General features: G+C 41.1%; 1 protein-coding gene across 2 annotated transcripts in view; it reads right to left on the minus strand.

Moving 5' to 3' along the window:
* Nucleotides 1-2,234: 2,234 nt before the first annotated feature.
* Nucleotides 2,235-21,317, minus strand: part of cep112 (centrosomal protein 112) — an 82,479-nt gene continuing 63,396 nt past the window's right edge. Inside the window, exons 24-27 of one of the 2 annotated variants that reach the window (XM_029508545.1) lie at nt 11,575-11,664; nt 5,314-5,415; nt 3,749-3,813; nt 2,235-2,574 (exon numbers count right to left, since the gene is read on the minus strand). In XM_029508545.1, the coding sequence (XP_029364405.1) occupies nt 2,571-2,574; nt 3,749-3,813; nt 5,314-5,415; nt 11,575-11,664 (261 nt within the window). In that variant the 3' untranslated portion in view covers nt 2,235-2,570. Of the gene's footprint in view, nt 2,575-3,748; nt 3,814-5,313; nt 5,416-7,854; nt 7,974-11,574; nt 11,665-21,317 lie in introns of those variants that run through there. The other variant, XM_029508547.1, reaches the window with a different exon arrangement.

Genomic DNA, 21,317 nt, shown 5'->3' on the forward strand with positions numbered 1-21,317 from the left:
CGTTGCACTGGTTTGTTACACAAGACATCTGACAGCGGCAGTTGTGTCAGAAACTGACAGAGAAGTTTCATTCATGGCAGCACAGCCACCTCCACACCCCTGATGAATAACTGCATTAGGTAAAGAGAGTCAAGGCTTTCAGAAAAATTATAAAAGTAGTTGGACGTAGCTGAGCAGCCGACACCGATTTCACATGGAGGTGGCCTCATTGCCTGAAAGCGAGCGCTTAGCAGAGCATCAAACAGCATCTAAACACTTCTGTGTCTGACAAAAAACGACAATCAGTAGCTTACACAATAATGGCCAGTGTGGAGGTTTGACAGTAGGCAGGTTTAAACTCCTGAAGATCTTTTATTCTTAAGTCACCTGCTTCATTTTTCTTCTAAACAACTGATTGCAATTCATCAAGTGTTTCCACCATTTAACGCACGGATCCAGTGATGTATTTAGAGGACATGGGTGTATTTGCAAAAACAGAGGTGGGTAGAAGTGTGGAAACAATAGCTTATCACTACAAGGTGTGTGACCTGTAGGCCTAACCTGTGACACACAACATGATCTGAAATCATTCAAAGCTTTTGGGTATTCAACGTTTAGATCACAGCTGAGGGAAGGTTTATGCCACGAAGAGTTTATATCGCCACCAGTTTATTTCCAGACATTGAATCCTGCTGAATATGAGACAAACTGCTGTGGACTGACACGTCTACTACTTCCATGTACATTCTAGGTATATTTACAACTATAAAGGTCTCTCTCCCTTTTTTGGACTAACATAGCGTTAAGCCTAATAATACAATTCAACAGGTGAAGACTAAAATGTGCAAAAAACACCGACCTGTTAGAAACCGATCAGGAAGGAAGATACTTTTCTTTGGCCCAACCATCAACTGGGAGTCACTCAGAACAGGCTTAAAGACTGCTGTTGTACGTTCTAATGCATGCATGATGCTCTATTGCAATTGTTAGAAATCTTCTAGCTATCTTCTAGCTTCTAGCTAGAAATCTTCTAGACTTTTGCCAGAAACAACAGAGGCTTTGTGTTGAAAGACTGAAGTTCTCAGATGTTGGTCTGACAGTCCTTTTTTGTTTCTTCTCCCTCACTCACTCTCTAAGCCTGTGCAGCAGAATCAGTACATCAAATAAATACAGAGAGGGGTATAGTGTTTTGGTTGGAGACAGCAAAACAGGTCATGGACAATGGGAACACATGGAAGTGCGTGAACTGTGGGGGTAAAAAAGCAATTCCAGTGCAAGTAAGTGTGGAGATGTCTTTGAAATCAAATCTGATTTTGGAATGTAATAACAGCCCTGAACTGCAAACTGTAAAAAAACTGGAGTCTTTTGAAATGATCAGTATTCAAGCCCATGCATTCCTCACCTACCAGAGAAACAAAAACCAGTGGATGAGGGCTCATTAGGAAGCCCATTCTTCATCTTCCAAATGTTTTTATCGTTATAACCTCCACACTCTGGTGACATAGGAGGAAACTCACTCAGTTGTCAATTTACTCGATTTATTTTACACAGTTTACATTAATACTACCAAATAAATGAATGCTATAATTCATTTTCATTCATGAACGTTTTAATGCCTTTTTTTTTTTTAAGCATACTCTAAATGAAACAATAGGAACCCATGGGAACATAATGTGATGAACAAAAAATGAACATTTACATGGTCATTAAGGGAGAATTTATTGCAGGGCTGTTGTATTAGATTACATTAGCTTTACCAAGATGTACCTTATAAACTGCAAACTGAGTGTGCAGAAGCCATTTCATGAACTCAACTGTTTGACTGATTCAGTTAAGGTTTTGAGTGGAGCCGTAGATAAATCGCAAAGTGGTGGAAGAGGCAAATCAGCAAGTCCAAGGACTGTAGCGTTTGGCCAGAGGTTCAAACAATCCACTCAGAGCACTCTTTATCTGAACCAACCACAAACCCCCAGCTACTATTTACAGTTCAAATGGGGACTCAAGCAGAAAGGGGATGCTAAATAGTGATGGGGAGATGGGAATTCAAGGACTTTGACTTTAGTGTTGAGTTACACCGCTAATCTTGGCTAACATACATGGTGTGGTCATATCAAAACAAGGGCAACAGCATGACTTTACGTAATTAAGGGATTAATTATAAGATATTTGAGGAAGATGAGAACATGCTTCAAATGATAAAAAAAAACAAAAATAACAAAACACTGCATGAAACAGAAAAAGATGCAGAGGCCTTTATTAAAATTATGTACTGTGGTTTGGATGTGGCAGTTAATATTAAATATTTATCAAACACCACTAAAAATAACAAGTTAATGATACCAAAAGTATAAAGCTAATGTGCAGTTAATAAACATGAATAAAAACATTTTCCATACTTTTCCAACAAGCAAAACAAAAATGTGACCATGAATAAATAGCTCATATGCCAAAACCATGGGAGGCTATAGCCCACCACACTACAAGATAATTGGTCCAGTGGCATGGCACGTGTAAAATATGTCAATAATGCTCACATCTGATGTCTTATCCTTCATGTCCTTGGAGGGGGTCAGGCTGTAGTTCCTCCATGGTTACCTGCAAAGACAAAGTTGGGATATCCCCGTGTTAAATCAATAAACCAACACAATAATATTGTGTAGTGATTTTAAAGGAAGCCATCACAAAAATGTGACTTAATATTTAGACCAATGCTTTCTGATTGACTGCTCCTTTGAGATTCTCAGCTTCTCTCTCACGGTACGTTGTGCGTTGGAGTACAGTGAAATAACTGGTTATTTACTGTGGTGTGTGTGACTTGCAATCCTGAAAGATGTTTGCAGAGATGTGACTGGCAGCATCGTTTGACTAAGCCTCTTATCACTGTATATGTACAGATGTTTCTCATAAAAACATAAATGGCTCTTACAGAATGGCGGATGGAAGGAAAATGAAAGCTGTCAGGACTAGAAGCTGTAATAGCCAGTCTTCACTGTATCTGTATCATAAAAAGTGAGTAACACACAGAGCGTACTCTGAGGCAGTGGTCCCCAACCACCGGGTCCGTGGGTTATTTGGTTCCAAAAAGACTGAAAAATAAATATTTTATTGATTATCAGAAAGATGTTTTAGTTTGAGAAAATCAGGAAATACCTCCATCTGTGCCTCTGGACACATGTCAAGACGCTTGTCTTGGTTGCCTTATATGGTCCATCAAAAATTAAGCCCCCAGGCTAGCAAAAATTACTAAAAGCAAACGTCTTTGGAAAGCTTCTTTGGAAAGGAGAGAAGGCCAATGAGGAGACAGAAAAAGAAGAGCCTTCCAAGAAAGCTGCATTTAAAAGAAAATATCAGGAGTCCTACTTAAAATACAGATTTGTCGATACAGGTGATTCACACTAAACCTGCTCTACATACTATGAGGTGACAGGCTAACAGGTGATGCAATTAAACCTTCAAAACTGCTTCAGCACATGGAAAGATATGCTTTATCAGCACTTAGATCTCCCTTCATACATTCAGCATAATAGTGAGTTGTATTTGTATACACTTTGCTTAAATTTGTTTCTATGCTGGTCTGTGAAAATATATATTTTTTTAAGGCCAACAGTAATGCTGTATGATCATTCATGTATTTTTCCTGTGAAAGGTACAGTGACATGGCACTGAAGTACACACAAAGCTGCACAGTATAGAAGCTGAAACGTCCCCATGAACTATGTGCAGCCACGTATGCACCAGCTTCTGTACAATCTAAACAATCTCTGCTCACCTCCTGCTGCGACAGGCATCCAGGTCTTCCTGTAGCAGAGACACTCTCTTCTGGAGAAAGTTAACCTGCAACACAGGCACAATATTCAAAATTTGACTTTGAGTGATCTTCAAATTATACTCACGCTCAGTACTTGTGTAATCAGTATGAGAGAAGTGGGAGACCAGTGCATCATGATGGAGAACTAGGAAGTGGAGGAGGAATGATAGCTTTAGGTCAATTGAGCTTTTGAGTGGAGGATGTTGGCTAAGTAGAGGAAGGTGAAAGAAAGGCCTGGTTGTTGGGTCCAGGGGTCAGGAAGAGAAGGGTTGGAGGTCAGGAGATTAGGGCAGCGGGGTTAAGGCACATAGGGACAGAGGGAAGATTATGATCCAGGTTAGCTGAGGTTAGAACGCTGCAAGGGGAGGCCGCACCATTCTTTTGTTTGGCTACAAAGCGGGAGTTTATTTATGAAGTGTCTTTGGCCGAAGTGAAAATAAACCCCATCTACACGGCATCTAGAGCCTGGCAGAATAATCACGGCTCCAAAAGAATCTGTATTGTTCTGGGACTACCGTACTGGAGCCGAGGGTACATTCCTTTCTGTGGGGGAGACCTCAGGAAAAGATCTAGCATTTCATTTGGCACTTAAAAGTGGTGAAGTATATGCAAAACCCCACTGAAATGTGGTTGGGTACCTCCAGAGACTGAAAAACTCCCCCACCTTTTTTCTCCAATGTAAAAATACTGCATTTGAATGTGCAAAACTCAAGACATCGTCAATGAGAGGAGAGACCGCTTTGGCTGCAAATCATGTCTTATAAACATATTCAATCACAGAGCTGTGGTTTGTGCACTGAAATGAGATCTTGGTGGACACATTTAAAAAAAAGGAACTGTTTATGATGAGCCGGCTTTGCAAAATCATGTGCTTGATCTTATCATTGGTGCAGAAAACTCTTTTGTTAACAAGAAAAATGGGGAGAAATGAGAGAAAACAAAATGGATATATGGATGTGGTTATGCAAAAGATGTTTGTGTTATGTGATGGAGAAACAAGAGCTCCAGTTTAAGGTGGAATTATTTGACTGAATTCTGCCTTGACCAACCCATTGTGGCCTTACTCATTGGTTTGTGAGCTGTGGGTTGCAAATTTGCCATTCCCATTGTGTGGGTGCTTTTTTTTTCTCCCCAATCAGACTTGGCTTTAGAACCAGTGGAGTCACCCCCTGATGGCCATTTGGTCGTTTGCAGGTTTGAGCCTCTTCAGCGGCTTCTCTTTATCTGTGTTCACTTTTTGGTACACAGTCTGTGGAATGGGATGGGACACTGGAGATAAGGGTGATAGCTCACTGGTGTCCTGAATGTCAATGTACTGTTTAAAATCAAACCTTCGCCTAAAGTAACATCAAAAACTATTTTAGTATTATCCGAATAAATAAGTGATTGAGATGACTAAAAACAATCAATGACAAATTACTTTATTTATGTTATGGGGTCTTTTTTTCATTTTCAAGGTCAGAGTCCAGGCTCCTGAACAACACCTGTGTAGTGCAACCTTTAACAAGCAAACAGTCACTTCTCACCTGAGCTTTCAGAGAGGTGATGGTGTCCTCCAGTTCCTGTCGGAGTTCAGCTGGCATCAAACCTTTGATCTTCTCCTCGTACTCCTGACGCACCACAGTTAACTGTGATCACACATGAATGAAAACAAAACAGCTTCAGTTGAACTTGAAGAACGACTCATGTATTCAGACGCACCCGTCAAATTTGTCTCAAACTCTGAAGAATACAAACACCTGAACAGAGTGGCAGTGAAGAAGGGATGTCAGCTGTATTTATAACATTTGCTCTACTCGAATTAGAATCTCTAAATTCCTCCATTTTAATATTCAAAAGACTGAAAAAAGATCGTTTCGAGGTAAGTGAATAATATTAATCAATAACTTATTATTGTGAAAATCTGTTGGTATTCTTGGCTGAGCACAGTGGAGACATACACATAAACATTGGGTATCCCCTCTTTATTCATGGCTCAGAGTATTTCCTCACTGTTCACAGCTCCTTCACATCTCCGCAGGGGGTCTGCAGTCCAGCTTGACTCGTTCTGCACAACACCCCCTACTGGCTGCAAATGACAACAGCTAAATCTGACACAATGCCTTTATGGGCTCAACACAGCTGGGTTTAGAAGAGGACAGGGCCATGGTGGAGGGCAGAACACTTCAACCGCAGCAGCAGCAGCAGCAGCAGCTCAACAGCGGGCTAGCTTGCTAGCTCCGCTGGGGAGAACTGGAGGAAGTCTGTCTGGGGCTAAATTACACTCCACCAAACCAGAGTCTGATTATAGAAGTTGAAAAGGCTTTGGTTAGCGCAGTCCCCCCCATTTCACCCGCAAACACACATGAATGGACACACACACACACATGTATACAGGCGGGTGCACACACATGCATAAACACAGAGCTTTTACAGTACTGTAAAAGCATTTACAGCATTTGAAACGAGTTGCCGAATCAATTAATTCTGAGCTTGATGAATAGTTTAACAGACCTCAAGAAATCAACTGGGGCTGTGAAGAGCAACAGTGTTCACCCACATATTTCAAGGTGTAACCAGGGGAGAGTCTGAGCATTTCAACTGACCATAATGTCTTTGACAGAGCCAGAGTCCAACCAACATTTGGTAGATCCCCACGCTCCCCTCCTCTCATCAATCTGCTCTTTCAAGTGAAGGGACCGTGAATGGGTTGGGGGAGGGAAAAAGATAGGTTTTCCTAAAATGATTTTCCTGTTGTGGATTTAACTGATTGTTCTGACTTTGGCTAATTAATCTTCCCGGGCACAATGAAAGGGATTGGGAAGCACTTCAAAGCAAGCCCCAGTATAAATGATCCCAACATGAAGCAGCTCACTTTGTCTCGGCACAGTGTGCAGTAGATTAGTCTGCCACAACTTTGCCAATTTTTCAGGCTCCTTCTGCCTTACTCATTTTAAAGGGTTAGGCCAATAACACTGGGCCGAGCGTCCATCAGTTTACAGAAATATGTATTTTTCTCACAGTGTGAGAATGAAGTCAAGGATAATTTGAGAGTGACTTTTTAAAACAAGTGGCAAAAAGGGGTTTTCAGAAGCTTTAATTTGAATGTCCATGAGTTAAAAAATGAGCTCAAGCTACGGGACTGTAGATTTTCAAAATGTCTATCTCTATCTATAGCAACTTCTGTAGTCATAACAAAATGGCTGGCCAAGACAAAACACACTCCACTACCTCAGACCAAAGCAATAAACAATGGTTGAATAAACACATCCCTTACCAACCACTCTGAATATAAGTCTTAGATTCTTCAAAAGCCAAGCTCCTTAGCTTTGCATTCTTGGTTCATGTATGGTGCAGCCACCGCAGCAATGAGAGATCCGCTCTGTCTAAATTACAAGCTCCTTTGTGGCAACGCTGTCTCCATTTTTCTTCCCATACATTAGAATGGGAATAACTAAGACAACGTATTCACCGGGACTCAAGCAGAGTAACAGGAACTAGTGGATAGTGCACATACAGATGGAAGGCGATCAAACTGGATGGCCATGAATGTTTGCTTGAATAACCACAGAGGGAAGCAAATAGAAGTGATATATTATTGTGATACAATAAGGTTGTGTATCTGGCATTTGTTAGGTACACAACCAGACAACCGCACTGGATGCTGCTTATTGTATCATATGTACACACACACACATATATATATATATATATAAATACCTACTGTAGTATAGCTCCGTTAACTTGATACCAATTGAGCGCTTCAAAGTTACAAAGTATTTGCAATCACATCTTTCCACAGGATGTCTAACTGAAGCTTAGCCATAGTTTACCATGCAATGTGTGTGGGTGGAGGCAGCTGTCTTTCTTTGTAACAACACCTCTGTTGTGCAAACCTATCCTAGCCCAACTGACACAGAAAAAATAAGACAAGCACAGGTAAAGTACAAATTCAAATTTCTGACTTCACTGTTTCTCTCAGTGAAGTGAAAATTTAAAACAGAAACAAACTGCCCAAAGATGTCTGACTCCATCCCTGAGAGACATTGTTCCTGTAGCTTTGCATCCACTCATCTCTTCCAGGGTCCATCCTTTCACATCCCTATTTTTCTCCATGCAAATAGAACATTTTCTTTTCTTTCAAGATCTTTCTACAGCAAAGGCATGTTTGTTTTTCTGACAGGTGGCAGGAGGCATGTGATGGAACCTGAAAAAAAAAAAAAAAAAAAACCCTCTCTATTAGCACAGATGTCAGATGCCTTTGAACAATACTATTGATCAAACCTTTGATGAGGGTTTGGTCATTGACAAGTTCCAGATGAGCATAAGCAGAAAAGAAAGAGAGAAAAGGGAAGCATAAGGAAGAAAAGTGTGCCACTATTACCCAAAGCAATAAAAAGGGACTCTGACTTTCTGGAGAAAAATCAGGTTTCATCTCCACAGCTCTTTTAAAATGATTTTGTTTGTTCTTGATGAAACATGATTCTCTAGTTTTGAAGGCGGCAAGGAGCGGCAGTCGTTTTCCCCTCCTAGTCATCTTAAAATGACAACATTTCATCTATATATAGTCTTTAGATTGTGGTTTTGACTTTCCCTAGCGTTTGGTACTGTCACATGGCTTGGTTTTTGACAGCTGCCAGCAGAAAGGAACAAGCCCTCAACACTTTCAACGTTCAAATGAAGTTTGTCACATCACTGGGAAGCTTGATGTATGCTAATGAAGTTGGGGTGTGTGTGTACCGGCTTGCGTGGGACGGGTTGTGGGATTGTGGGATGAGTAGCTGCTGGAAAGACATTTTTGATATACCCCTTGTTCCAAAGTGACAAAAACCTTGTCAGGAACAAGGGGATACATCAAAAATGACGCAACTGACAAAGTTTGCAACTCCGCATCCACTGACTTGGCACTCAGAGAGTTCACCAAGGAGCAATTTGAACTCAAAAACTGCTGTGAGCGGGGGGTAAAGAAAAAAGGCAGGAGGAGATTAGAAGCGGCTACAGATCGCAATGAAGTTGTTAGAACTATGGGATGGATTGGAAGCTGTTGACGCAATGTGCCTCAATGAAAACAGCATACAGGAAAATGGCCGAGCCGACAGAACTTAAGTTCAATCAGTTTTCTTTTTGGCTCAATCAATACTGAAAACAGCTAAAAAATAATTCTTTTTTTTCTATTTTACCAAACTCCCATGGTACAGCTTTGAAACATGAACAGTTCACCATGCCCACTGTGTCATTATGTATTTATATAAAGAACTATACGCTTCATGATTCTGCTCATCTCTTGAAGAGCAACTGAACCACACAGATCACTGCTGATCTGCCATTTTAGAATGGGGCAGCCTGGATTACAAACACACATCTTGGCAGATAAACTTGTTCAGTATTGGTATGATGAGAGTGGAGGCCCTTAAATTTAAAATCACAAACACCACACATAACGCGCATGCAGCAATTTAGATGCATTTGTGATGTAGGCCTACACTAATGTGAGCAGACATAATTTAGAGTCTCTCCTCACACAGGGAAAAGATTTAGAGGACGTGGTTCCCATTCACACATACATGTTTATGTTGGAGACCTGGACAGATTGTAAGTTTGATGATTACTGTGATAATGTCCTGCATATATATGTTCTGTGGTAATATGGAAGTGGTGAGACACTGTGAGAGTCCTGAGAACACTGTACACACTGCCACTTCCTACTCTGATGATGTCACCCTCTGTGTGAAAACGTCAGCTGCTTTCTTTTAGCTTTGTTTGTGCTGATAAGCAGAGATGCCTTCATTCCTATTCTACTATGGCTCATTTCCTGCTTGTAGCTTCATTGCCAGTAAAACAATATGATATATATTAGTGAAATGTGTTTGTGTCAGAGAATCAAGAACTACCTAAAATTCGTACCAAATGCTTAGTCAGATTCTTGGTCTAATTTATCTTTTTTTTTTTGCTTTGATGTATTGACTGGTTTTAATCATAATGTTGCTCATTTCATATTAGAAAAAAGCATCTTCCTCTGAAAAATAATAAATCCAAAATTATACAAGACTAAGTTCAACACAGCAAAAGTACTGGTGGGTTTCCAGTTTAATGTGCTTAATAAAAGCCTAATGAAAACCATGAAATAAAACATGTTTGTAGTCTTCTTGTGATTAAACAGAAAAAACATGACTCACAAAGTGTGTTGCATTGTGTTTAAGCAGACAATAACACAACTCACTGAATGGACATCATCTAGCATTGAGTAAACTCCATGGCTTCACCATTTGCAGAGTTACCAAATTTCACAATTAACACAGAAAGCTGGACTCGTTGAAGTCATGTGCAAGGTGCCAAAAATGATCCTGATGCACTTTGACTCTCTTTCTACTTTGCATCACTTAAACACAAGGCCAATTTAAAACATATGAAATCTGGCACAGTTGTTGTAGATTTCCTGTTCATCTTTAGAACAAAATACTACTAGGTGACCAATCAATACATCCTTCCTTTGACAAAATGAATAACACTGTAAAACTGCATAAAGGCAAAGCCAAAAAGACTTCTAAATCCTCATTTAGATAAAAAAATTGACGCTCGTTTACATGCACAGTTAAGTTGAGCTATGGCTATAGCTCAATAAAGCCATCTAATCGGACTTCTGTCCTTGTCCCATTATACATGCACCGGAGTAAAATCAATTTATTTGTTGAAATCATGCCGCCTCCGCTATGATAGGTGGCGATATGCACTCTTTAGGCTTGTGGGTACCGACTGAGCTATGAGAGACCACAACAGAGGTCGTAAGAAAAAACGACTGGTGAGCTAGCAAGTTAGCGGATTTGTATATGTCCAAAAATGGGCTTTTGCCGCAGACTTTGCCATGTTCGATGCGTTAGCAGTTAGCCAGCTTCCTCCCACCTGGCTCAGAGTCAGAGTAATGCAATAATTTGTTTTTGTTTTTTTTTTTAGATGTCATGTAAATGTAGTGACTATAGCAGTAAGGTTCAGGGGTCAGCTCTTCTTACATCCCAGGAAATGTGCAGTGGCCACCAGCACCTATACCACCCTGATCCCTTCCTACAGATTTATGATGTCCAGACACTAAGGTGTGTGACAAGTGTGTGAAGTGTGTACAAGGGTCAGTAGGCGGATCAGAGGGGACACAAGAGAATGAATGCCTTTGGTGTACATACCAGCATACAAAGAAGAGCCTCCTGTGTGAGTATAGTCATTAGAGCTTTCTTCTCTGTGTGTGTCAAGGTCAAAACAGAGGCTGATTACAGGGCATTCTGGAGAGCCGTGGGGAGTGTGTGTGCATTAAGAGGCTTCCCTCTGAACACAGGCAGTGGTGGCATTCCTGGCCCTAGGCGCTGGCTCTTGAAGCCAAATCTCAAGGAATTTGGGAAATATGCGAGGGGGCATATCTCTGGCTCTGAACAGGAGAATGAGAGATGGAAGGGTGATGAAGAGAAGGCAGGGAATGAGAGGAATAATCAAATTGGTTTGTCTTTTGTGGCCCCCTGGAGGGTCAAGTAAGGATGGCAAATGAAGGTTGAGGGGAAAGGGAGATCAGGTAATGAGGGAGCCGAGATGGGTGCAGAGGGGGTCAGTTCAGGGATTCATTGATGCTAGGGTCATATAAATGGTATGGCTGGCATAAGGTAAAGGAAGTCTGGTTGAGGGTTGAGAAAACATCATGTTGCACTGCAAGCCTGATGCAGCGCTAATGATGAGTTTGAGTGAGAGACAGTCTGCCTCTCTTGTAGATGCCTGACAAGCATGAGAAACAGATCATGAGAGAATAAGAAAAAAGAGTGATATCTTACCTTCTCCTCAGTCTCAAGCTCCTTGCTAAGCAGCTTCTTCTCTGAGCAGTGCAGCTGCCTCTGTAGACTCTCCACCTTTTCCTGCAGAGCCTGGGGGAAGGGAGAAACAGTCAGTGTTATCAGCTGACTGACAGAAAGAAACACAAGCAGATCTGTGTGTGATGCAATGTGCAAATGATGCAAAGTATTGTACAACAATCTATGGTTTCGTTTGAAGAGAAAAGGTACAGGCTAACTCTGAATAAGACACTTTTCCAAAGACAGAGATGAGAACATTTTGAAGACACAGTCAGAGACAGAAGGATAGTGAGGCGAGATGCAGCCTGTGATCAGCTCTCATATGTTAAAAAGCTAATAATAAAGTCACAACTGTAATTACTGGGAAGCTTCCTTCATTAAGCCTAAAGTCGTTTTCGGTCAAGGGCAGAGACAAAGAATGACTTTAGGCTTTTTGCAAAGTACATTCCTTTCAGGATCATAATTTCCTCAGTATCATTTAGTGGATATCTCATGTGTCTCACTATTTAGGTTGATCAAATTTCCCCCAAGGTTGCCAATAAGGAATTTCATCTGTTTTATATTCTGATATCCATACAAGAACAAAAAAAAAAATCAAAAAAACACAAAAAACACTGAAAGCATAAGGAAAAAAGAAAAAGAAATGTGTGTGTGTAGGCCAGTTCTTTTTCCTCTTTCTGCCGGTAAGTGATAGCAGTTAATAGAAAGACAGTTCCTGTGTGTGACATAGAACCAGATGTTTTGCATACAAATGTACACTTTGTTTTTAATTAGTATGCATAAAAACAGAGAGATACCGTCACACACACAAGTTTGCTTGCATGCATGCACACACCTTATCATAAAAGTACAGACTTACTTTTCCACTTCCACACACTAACTCTAATAAAAAGTGTGAAGGGAACTGGTTAGCATCAGTCTCCTCAGTGTCTCTCCTCAGTTGATGGAGCAGGCCAGGTGCTCTCTTGTCAATTCACATGGGGACACTTGTGATGATAGGCGTGACCACCTGATCTACAACTCACTCCACTAACATTAATCATACATACACACACAGTATAAGGCTTCAGGGCCAGACTGAACTTCTGGGAAGAAACTCTCAGTCTTTCTGAATAAAACGAGAAGAAGTGACAAAAAAAAAAAAAAAAAAAAAAAAAAAATTGAACTTCGTTGTCAGAGATTGTCAGATATAGTAGAGCTCATGTTAGTTGAAATAAATAAAAACCTCAAATTTTTTGGCATGGAATCATTTTCTTTAAACAATTTGTGGTGTAGGTGCACTACTGCATGAACCTCTTATGCCATTTCTTCAGGTAAACAACTTCTCCTATGCAGGGAGTCATTCAGACTTCTGACAGAATTTCTCAATCAACACCCATTACCCAACTATCATGACTTTGGAGCATGCTGAGGTCAGTTTCTGCTCTGCAGGATGAAAGGCTGTTGGTTTCCAGCGTGCTGATCCTATTAATCAGGCTATTTCTTAGGCCATAATGATCCCATTATGGTCCACAATCTCTCGCCTTAGATTTCATCTTTTCATTTTGTTTATTGGTAAATCAAAGGCTCAATGACACTAAAAAGCACTTCTTTTGTAGCTGACACCATTTTCATATTCTAGGGGTCAAGGAATGGGAGAGTGAGATTCTTTCTTTATTTTTTTTGTCTGAATGTAAGGTCTAACTACAGGCTGTCACTGAATGTTTTTCCAGACTATGAAGTGTTTAGTATGTATAAAATATGGTAATTGATTTCAACACATTCAGTCATTCTTCTAATATAGAACATTGGGCGTATGTTTTGGAACATCAGCGGATTATCAAGCAGATATTTCTTGTAGCTACTCACTGTAACAGCTGTTACACCTCCATTTATCCATTTAGACAGAAACTAATAAAGATAATTAGGTTAGACCCTTAGGATAGACCCAAACCAACTGTGACTTGTTAAAGCCACATCTGATTCACTGCATTGTGACACAGCATTTCTGGACTGGGTCTTCTGGGAAGTAAGGCTGACTGGGCCTCACTGCTGACGTGTTTCTCTTTCATGTGGGTTTTGTAGCTGATAGGCTGAAAACAACTCATAGGGTAAAAGTTCGGCACTTGTCAGTTCATTAATAGAAATATATGGGATGATTCTGCTAATGAAAAAAAGCGCTGTGAGTCAGAAAGAACCACTGAAATATTTGGTCAATATCATAGTCTGACAGGGTGTTCATCTTACACTATATTTAGGGCTTTAGCATACGGCAATAGAGCTCTGACAGACATAGATATGCATCAAAAAAGGAACAAAGTATAAATAAATTAATAAATTAAATCCAGACTCTTGTTTACAACTGCACAGCTCTCTTGATGCTGTTTGAATACCAGTATCTGAATTTGGCTTTCATCCAATGCTAGCCTGAGGGCAAACATCTCAAATGTTAATGATTTAGCATATTTATATGGCTAATAATAGCAGTCATTTTTCAAATAGCTTATTGGTAAATATAAGTGAAAACAATAGCACAAACTTCACCAAAATACAACAAAAAAAGAAAAGAAAAAAAAAATGCTTATGGACTTGTTGCTCTTAAGTGCTACAGCTATGATCTTTTTACACCAAGTCTAAAAAGTCGAGAATACACAAAATGCTGGTTCTTTCTATGGTTTCTATGGTGTGCAAAGGTGCATGAATGCCTGTGTATAGCGCATCCAGCTAAAATGTCTCCAGATGCTCAGGGCGATATGGTCTTTATCAGCAATGCAGACTGGGATCATTGTGAACAAGCCAGGAAGAGGGGGAAATCAGGTTTCCTCAGGGACCAATGGAGAAAAGGGATGTAGAAAGGGGTGTAGAGGGTGCAGGATGAAAGAGAAAGGTGCACAAAGGAGAACAAAGTAAACAAAATGCAAAGCCTAAGGCCTGGAAAGATAAGACAGAAATGTGACAATATCAGGCACAGAGAAGAACAAGAAAGAGTTCAGAGAGGTGAGAATTATCAACAGCAAAATACAGAGGAGAAGAGAGACCCACCCCACCCCCCGTGTCCGGGGCAAGGAGATCCAGGACTCAGTGGTGTACCACTGCACAGTCCAACAGGTGGGGGCTTCAAGGCCTCTCTCACTTCTCCATCAGCAATGTGCCTCTGCCTTTCATTCCAAAGTTTGGCCCAAAGGATTAGCAAGACACACGTGCACGCAAGCACCAAGAAACACACCGCTCAGAGCAATCCATACAGGTATAGACATGCATTAATATTAACAGCAAAAGTTTTAAAAATGTGAGTGCTTCAGTCAGTCAAATGAATGTGCAATTCCAGTATTGTATGCAAACAAACATATACACACAGGCACATAGACACACCAGTGCCTGAGTCATCTTTCCTGGGTGGTCCTCCTGCTCAGATAAGGCAGGCATGTTTCCCTAGGGTAAAGTAAAAGCAACAGAGGGCAGGAAAAAAAGCAAAGAAGAAAGAAGGGAGGGAAAAGTGGGAGGAGAAAAAAAGGCCAGGGGCCTCTTTAAACTTGGTGTTTTGTTAGGAGCTGAGCTGCTCTTCATGTGCGGCAGGGCCTTCTATTTGCAGCGTGCTGTCAGAAGTTTCTCCCAAAGTCTGGATTAAAGAGATCCTCTAATGACACTGAGGCTGGACGACTTCAGACAGCAGCAAAAACCTCACACTGCACTGCCTCCAGCCAAGGACACACACACACACACACACACACACACACACACACACACACAGAAGAAAAAGCGCAAGAAGAGATACATACACAAGGGGCACAAAGCACACAGACATACATAAGCAAAGACACAGTATGCGGACTGCGCCCACGCACGCACGCACACACGCACAAACACTAGCTTTAGAAGAACAAGGCGTTGTGTGTATGTACGTCTACTGATCTAATAGTAAATAATAAAGGAGGTGCTAACCTCAAGGAGAGATGGACGGCCAGAGAGATGAGCACAGACTGCCTTTTATCTGCACTTTTATCAAAAGATTGTGGGAAAGGTAAAGAAGTGAGTGTAAGAGAAGCTGTAGGAGGAGGAGGAGGAGGAGAGGTCTCCCTCCTGAGGTGTTAGAGAAGAAAAACTTTTGCTTTTGCTTTGCTGTCTGTCTGTCTGTGTGTAGGAATAAAGAGACATGCTTTAGCAAGTCGACCAGGACAGCCCCTCTGAAAGGTATCACTGATATTGGTATGAACTGACTTTCTTTCAGTATTTTGATGCCCTTCAACACTTTTCCCAGAGTTTATTTGAAACTGAAACGGGAAGATGCTGTGGTGTACCTCTTTTGAATGGAAAACACATCAGTTATCTCATCTATTGCAATGCGCAGATATGATGGCACAGTTATGCAGACACCTCTCCTAGTACTGATGAAAATAGTAAAACAATTGAGGCTGTAATGAAGACATGTTGCAACCGAACTATGCCTACAGGGGGAACACACTGTTCTCTATCTTTCCGTCTCTGTGTCTTTCAGTTGCTGTGAGCTACAGTAGAAAGAGAATAGGAAACAACTCTGTAATATGCACCATATGCCTTGTGTGTGTGTTTGTGAAGGGGTTTACATACATATATTTTGTTTATCAAATAGTGTCATATCATTTAATTGATGCTAAGTTTTGTAGCAAAAGTTCCAAGTACAATCGCAGCCACAAAACTCTTGACAAAATGTAAAACCTAGATCAAAGTTTTTTATATGGGATCGAATGTTTAGAAAGGCATTCACACAAATAGCAGCAGGCAACAGTATCTCTATCCTCATTCCCCATCCCCAACTGAGATTATTTTACCAAATAAGATTAAGTCACTCACTTATCCTGTTGACTTCTGACTATGATAAAGCAGAATTTACACAAATCCAAAGGTGATTAAGGAAAGAAGTAGTATTGCAGATTTCAACTTGCCATTTTATGACTGTGAATGTGCCACATCTGGTTTAACAAACACACAATGCTTTGGTTTTAAAGAATTTTCATAAACTACTGGTTGAGCCACTGCTATTTACTCAGTCTCAGAATTTGCCTGTATGAAATGTCTATCTTATTAACAACTTGATAACACAATTACATGTCAAGGTTGTATCTTTAAAAAAGTGCATTTTAGTTTTTCTGTCTGCAAGTAAATACACCTCCTTTGAATATACATGGGATTCACGAAAATACATTATGCCTTTATAGTTTCTTTGTAGTTAGAATCAGCCCTGTGGTTTAATGAGTAATTTCCGTTTGTTGTCCTTGAGTGGAGTATGTCCTCTATGAGCTGTTCTACTTCCCACGTTCCCTTGTAGCATCCTGGAATGTTATCTCTCTCCTATTTCCACCTCCTCTGATATGTGGATCAAACACTGCCGGGAATCAGCCCACAGCCGGAAAAGTCATCAATCAGCCGGCACAATGGACACACAGAGATGCACGTGCACACAGCAACATTTATGAAGGAACTTATACAGATGCAGATACATACAGATACAAAATACATAAAAGAAGATCGGAAAGTAAACGAGAAGACGAGAGATGCATGCCTTCACTCAGATCTAAAATGTCACACTTCTAGCTGATATCATTACTACACAAACAAGACTGAACTTGAAGTTGTAGTGTTGTGTTATTGACAGCACAACAGTCTATTCAGTCCTTCTAAGATATAACAGCACAATGTACCACAAAGACCTTGAGAATAGATCTTTGTAGAATATTTGCCAGACGTCTCCTCTCATCACTTATAGATGGCTATTATTCAGTCAACTGTATGTAAATCGCTTTGACCAACTAAAGTTCAATGTCTTCACTGGTCAGTACAATGAACAGTGGCCCTGTGCTGTATATACAAAGGGCCTGTTTCAGTTTATGAGATTAGCAAATCAGAGATTGGTCTCAATGCATATCATCTGTGAACAACTACTGAAGTGTGACTGTCAGATTGGAATAATTACATATTCCAAGCAGCAGTTTTTTGTTTCCATTGGAATCATTTAGTCATACTCATTTAAATAAGAATAAAAACTGTGCACAGAATAAGAAGTAAGTGACAAATGGGCTTAACAAACTTCAGTAAACACTTTGTAGTTCAAGGTTGACATGAAGAACGTAGACATTTGTTGAAGGATATGGACAGACACGTGAACAAGAAGACAAATGCGCATACACATACAGACAATGATTGAAGCAACTCTTTGCTGCTGCAACCGAGGGTATTGAGCACACCTGTTCTTGATCCACTGCTGCCATTCCTTCCCACAGGCAAAGTCATTCTTTCAACCCCTCAGAAACTAATGCATATATAACTACAGAAGTACAGACAAACTGCAGCTGCTACAACTAGACTCATTGAATGTGTGCATGTTTGTGTAGCCTGTGTGCGCACACAGGAAACTTGTCCCTTGTTACTGGTATGCATGCATGAAAGCTTAAGCACCAGGATCACATGGACTCTATTTAAATTTGACAAAGAGATGTAAACCCCATATTTTTTGCTATACAAAGGGCAGTGCACCTCATGCATTCACTCTCATCCTAAAACAGAGTGAGACAATGGTCATTGTTGCATTATGTAATGTGTCTGCTGTCACATCACCCACAGGACACAACAACACACCCTCTCTTTGGCTAGCACCAGTAGTTGCCACAGGATGGGCCTGGATCAAAGTTGTGTACCTCAGTCTGTGTATGTGTGCATGTGTATGTGAAAACAGAGTACATGTGGGTGTATGTCAGTGAAAGCCAAGACTATTGAAAGATGTAGAGACAAGAGGACTAACTCAAAGCTATGTTTGTGTGTGAGTTCGAGGGACAGAAAGATACAGATAAATACTTACTGAGGATAAGATCGAGGGGAGTGTATGTAGGCCCATATGTAAGAATGAGACATGAACAATATGTAAAAGTTGTGCGCGTACGCATGTGTACACACATGGCAACATTCAGCAGGCAGAAAGACAGGAAGCACTGCTGTGGGGAGCAGGAACAGCAGTGCTGATCAAAGCCCAGGCGGGTGACACCATGGGCGGAGTGCCATTGTTTATTCACCAGCCACCTCTCCCTTTTGGCAGGGCTGAGGTGAGCGTGTGTGTGTGTGTGTGTTGTGGAGACAGAAAGTTTGAGACAGAAAGAGTTTGAAGATACAGAGTTGGAGAGAGAGGGTGTGAGACACAGAGAAGACACAGCGTGCTAGCGTGCTCGTGTGCACATGTGCGTGTTTGCATGTGTGTATATGTGTGCGTGCGTGCCTTTGTACCTTTCTCTTGGCAGACTAATGTGGGCTTGAGGTCTGTCATATTTGGCAGCTGCACATTTCAGGCAAGTGCGCACACTCATTCACAGCCATACAGCCTTGCACACTCGCATGTGTACATACACACACAGTGCCTGTGCACAAGATCACATCATGCAACACACATCCACACAAGTAATCCATACAACTTAACTATTCAACCTCACACTCACCTCAAACCTCTGTGTCTCAAAGACAGAAAAATCATCCACAAATAGCAACATTTCAGTAAGATACCACAGGGACACAGATGACATCAGGAAATGGATACCCCTCTAACACAAATGCAGAAAATATACTAATGATCTGCATTACACCAACTTCCTCTGTGTTGGTTCACATTCCCCTTCGCTGATAAATAGACTGCACACATGAAAGCAAATGTAACACTTTGGTCTTGCCTTCACCTTCCTTCACCAGTCCTTTGACACCTGGTTGATTTCTGTGAATTGTAAGTGCCCCTTTCTGCCTCGCCCTTCTTCTGTGAGGTAATTGGTAACTGGTGGATAAGTGGATTGGAAATAGTGGCCTACCAACTACACTGACCACAACTTAATTTCATTTATAGAGAATGGAGACAGGAAGTAAGGTGAGACCCAAAAGGGGAATTTATGAAACCATAGCTTCTTTTTATTCATTCATTCATCTTCAACCATTTTCCAGGTCGCAGAGTGCTGGAGCCAATCCCAGCTCATACTGGGTGAGGGTGGGGTACACCCTGGACAGGTTGACAGTCCATTGTAGACAGTCCACACAGAAACAGACAGAGACAAACAACCACTCACACTCACACAACAGCGCTAACAGCTATGCCACCGTGCTGCCCTCACTTTGTTATATTTTACAAAAAATTAACAAGAAGCTGTGTAGAACGGCGGCTGTTGCCCCACAACAAGAAGGTCGTGGGTTCGGTCCCACTGTCCAAAGACATGCATGTTTAGGCTGATTGGTGACTCTAAATTACCTGTATGTATGAGTGTGAGTGTGAGTGGTCGTTCAGCCCGTGCTCTTTTCTGCAGCAGTTTGAAAGACACACTTCAATAATGTATTTGTTACCAATACAAAGGCAATGTCTCTGTGTGTGACACATGCCAAGCAGGCACACACTCAAGCACTCATTCCTGCTTTCAAACAAACACACACATACCTGCTCCCACGCACAAGCACCCCCCTGAAAAAACCTCCACCTAAATGTCACTTATGCAGAAAATCCCAGATAATGAGCGTACTTAACTGTATTGCCGTTGTCCTAAAAAAGAGGTTTATGAGATACAAAGGTCTCTGCAGTTAACACCAACATTTAAGAAAGTCATAAGTACAGTAGAGTCGCAGAGGGAGCTAATTCAGGCTAGAAATGGCACAACAGGGCTGGCGTGGAAAAAAAAGGGACATCTGATCTGGTGCAGCACGCATTCAGAACAACTGTTTTGGGATTATTCCAATTCAAATGCGCGGCTAACTTTGATGTTATTTTCTTCCCCTCCCATTGTCTGAAGCCCCTCGCTCTCTTCATAATCCAAACCCTTTGAAGTGAGCAGCATGGAAACAATGTCAGCAGGCGACACACTGCCTCTGATGGCCCACTGACAGCCCTCTGCCATTTCTTTCGTTCTTTTTTCTTTCTCTTCCTTTCTTCCCTTGTCCGTCTGTTTGCTGTCTCAATCCTCACACTTCCTCCAACCTTTCTGTGCCTCTCCCCTTCTTTCCCTCTATTGTTTATCATCTCACCCGCCTCCTGTCCCCTTTCTTTCAAGTTTACAACTGCTCTTTTTTCATTTATTTTCTGTCTCTTCATTTGCTGTTTGGCCAATCTTACCTTCTTCTCCCCTATTGATATCTTTCTCCCCCTCATGTCTGGCCTTTAATAAGCAATTCAACCATTAATTGGAGTCTCATTAGCGGGTGGTTAATACAGCGGGGATCATAATAATGAGGATACAGATAATGGAAACAGACAGCTTTTGTCTGCTCCCAACACATATGGCAAGGCCTGTGTCTTGTTAAACGGCCCGCGACAGGGGAGACAGTGTGTGTGTTTCATGGTACAGCTGCATTACAAGCAACAAAGCTACAATATGAACAAATGTAGCAGGCAACAGCGACACAGAGCCCCCTTTAAAGTGACAATCAAAAACCTATTTGAGTATGAAAATAGAGTAACAAATGTTTCATGGACATTTTTATAAGCAAAGAATGGATTAATGCGCAGTTTGCTACTGTATGTAACTGCATCATCATTAGTAATGTTGGCTTTGTTTTTGTCTCACGATAGCAAGTACAGACTCTGAAAAGATAACTACTCTCCCCAGTAAAACAAATAAGATATAAATTGCTCATGGCTGACTTTGACTTGTGTCACCTAACTGTAACAAAGTCAATGGCTCACACTCTGCAGTTTGGTTTGCATATGTCTAGTTCTCGTCAAAGCAAATTTGTGGCTTTATTGATCATAATCAGGA

This window comes from Echeneis naucrates, chromosome 8 (genome assembly GCF_900963305.1).
Source record: "Echeneis naucrates chromosome 8, fEcheNa1.1, whole genome shotgun sequence".
Lineage (NCBI taxonomy): Eukaryota > Metazoa > Chordata > Actinopteri > Carangiformes > Echeneidae > Echeneis > Echeneis naucrates.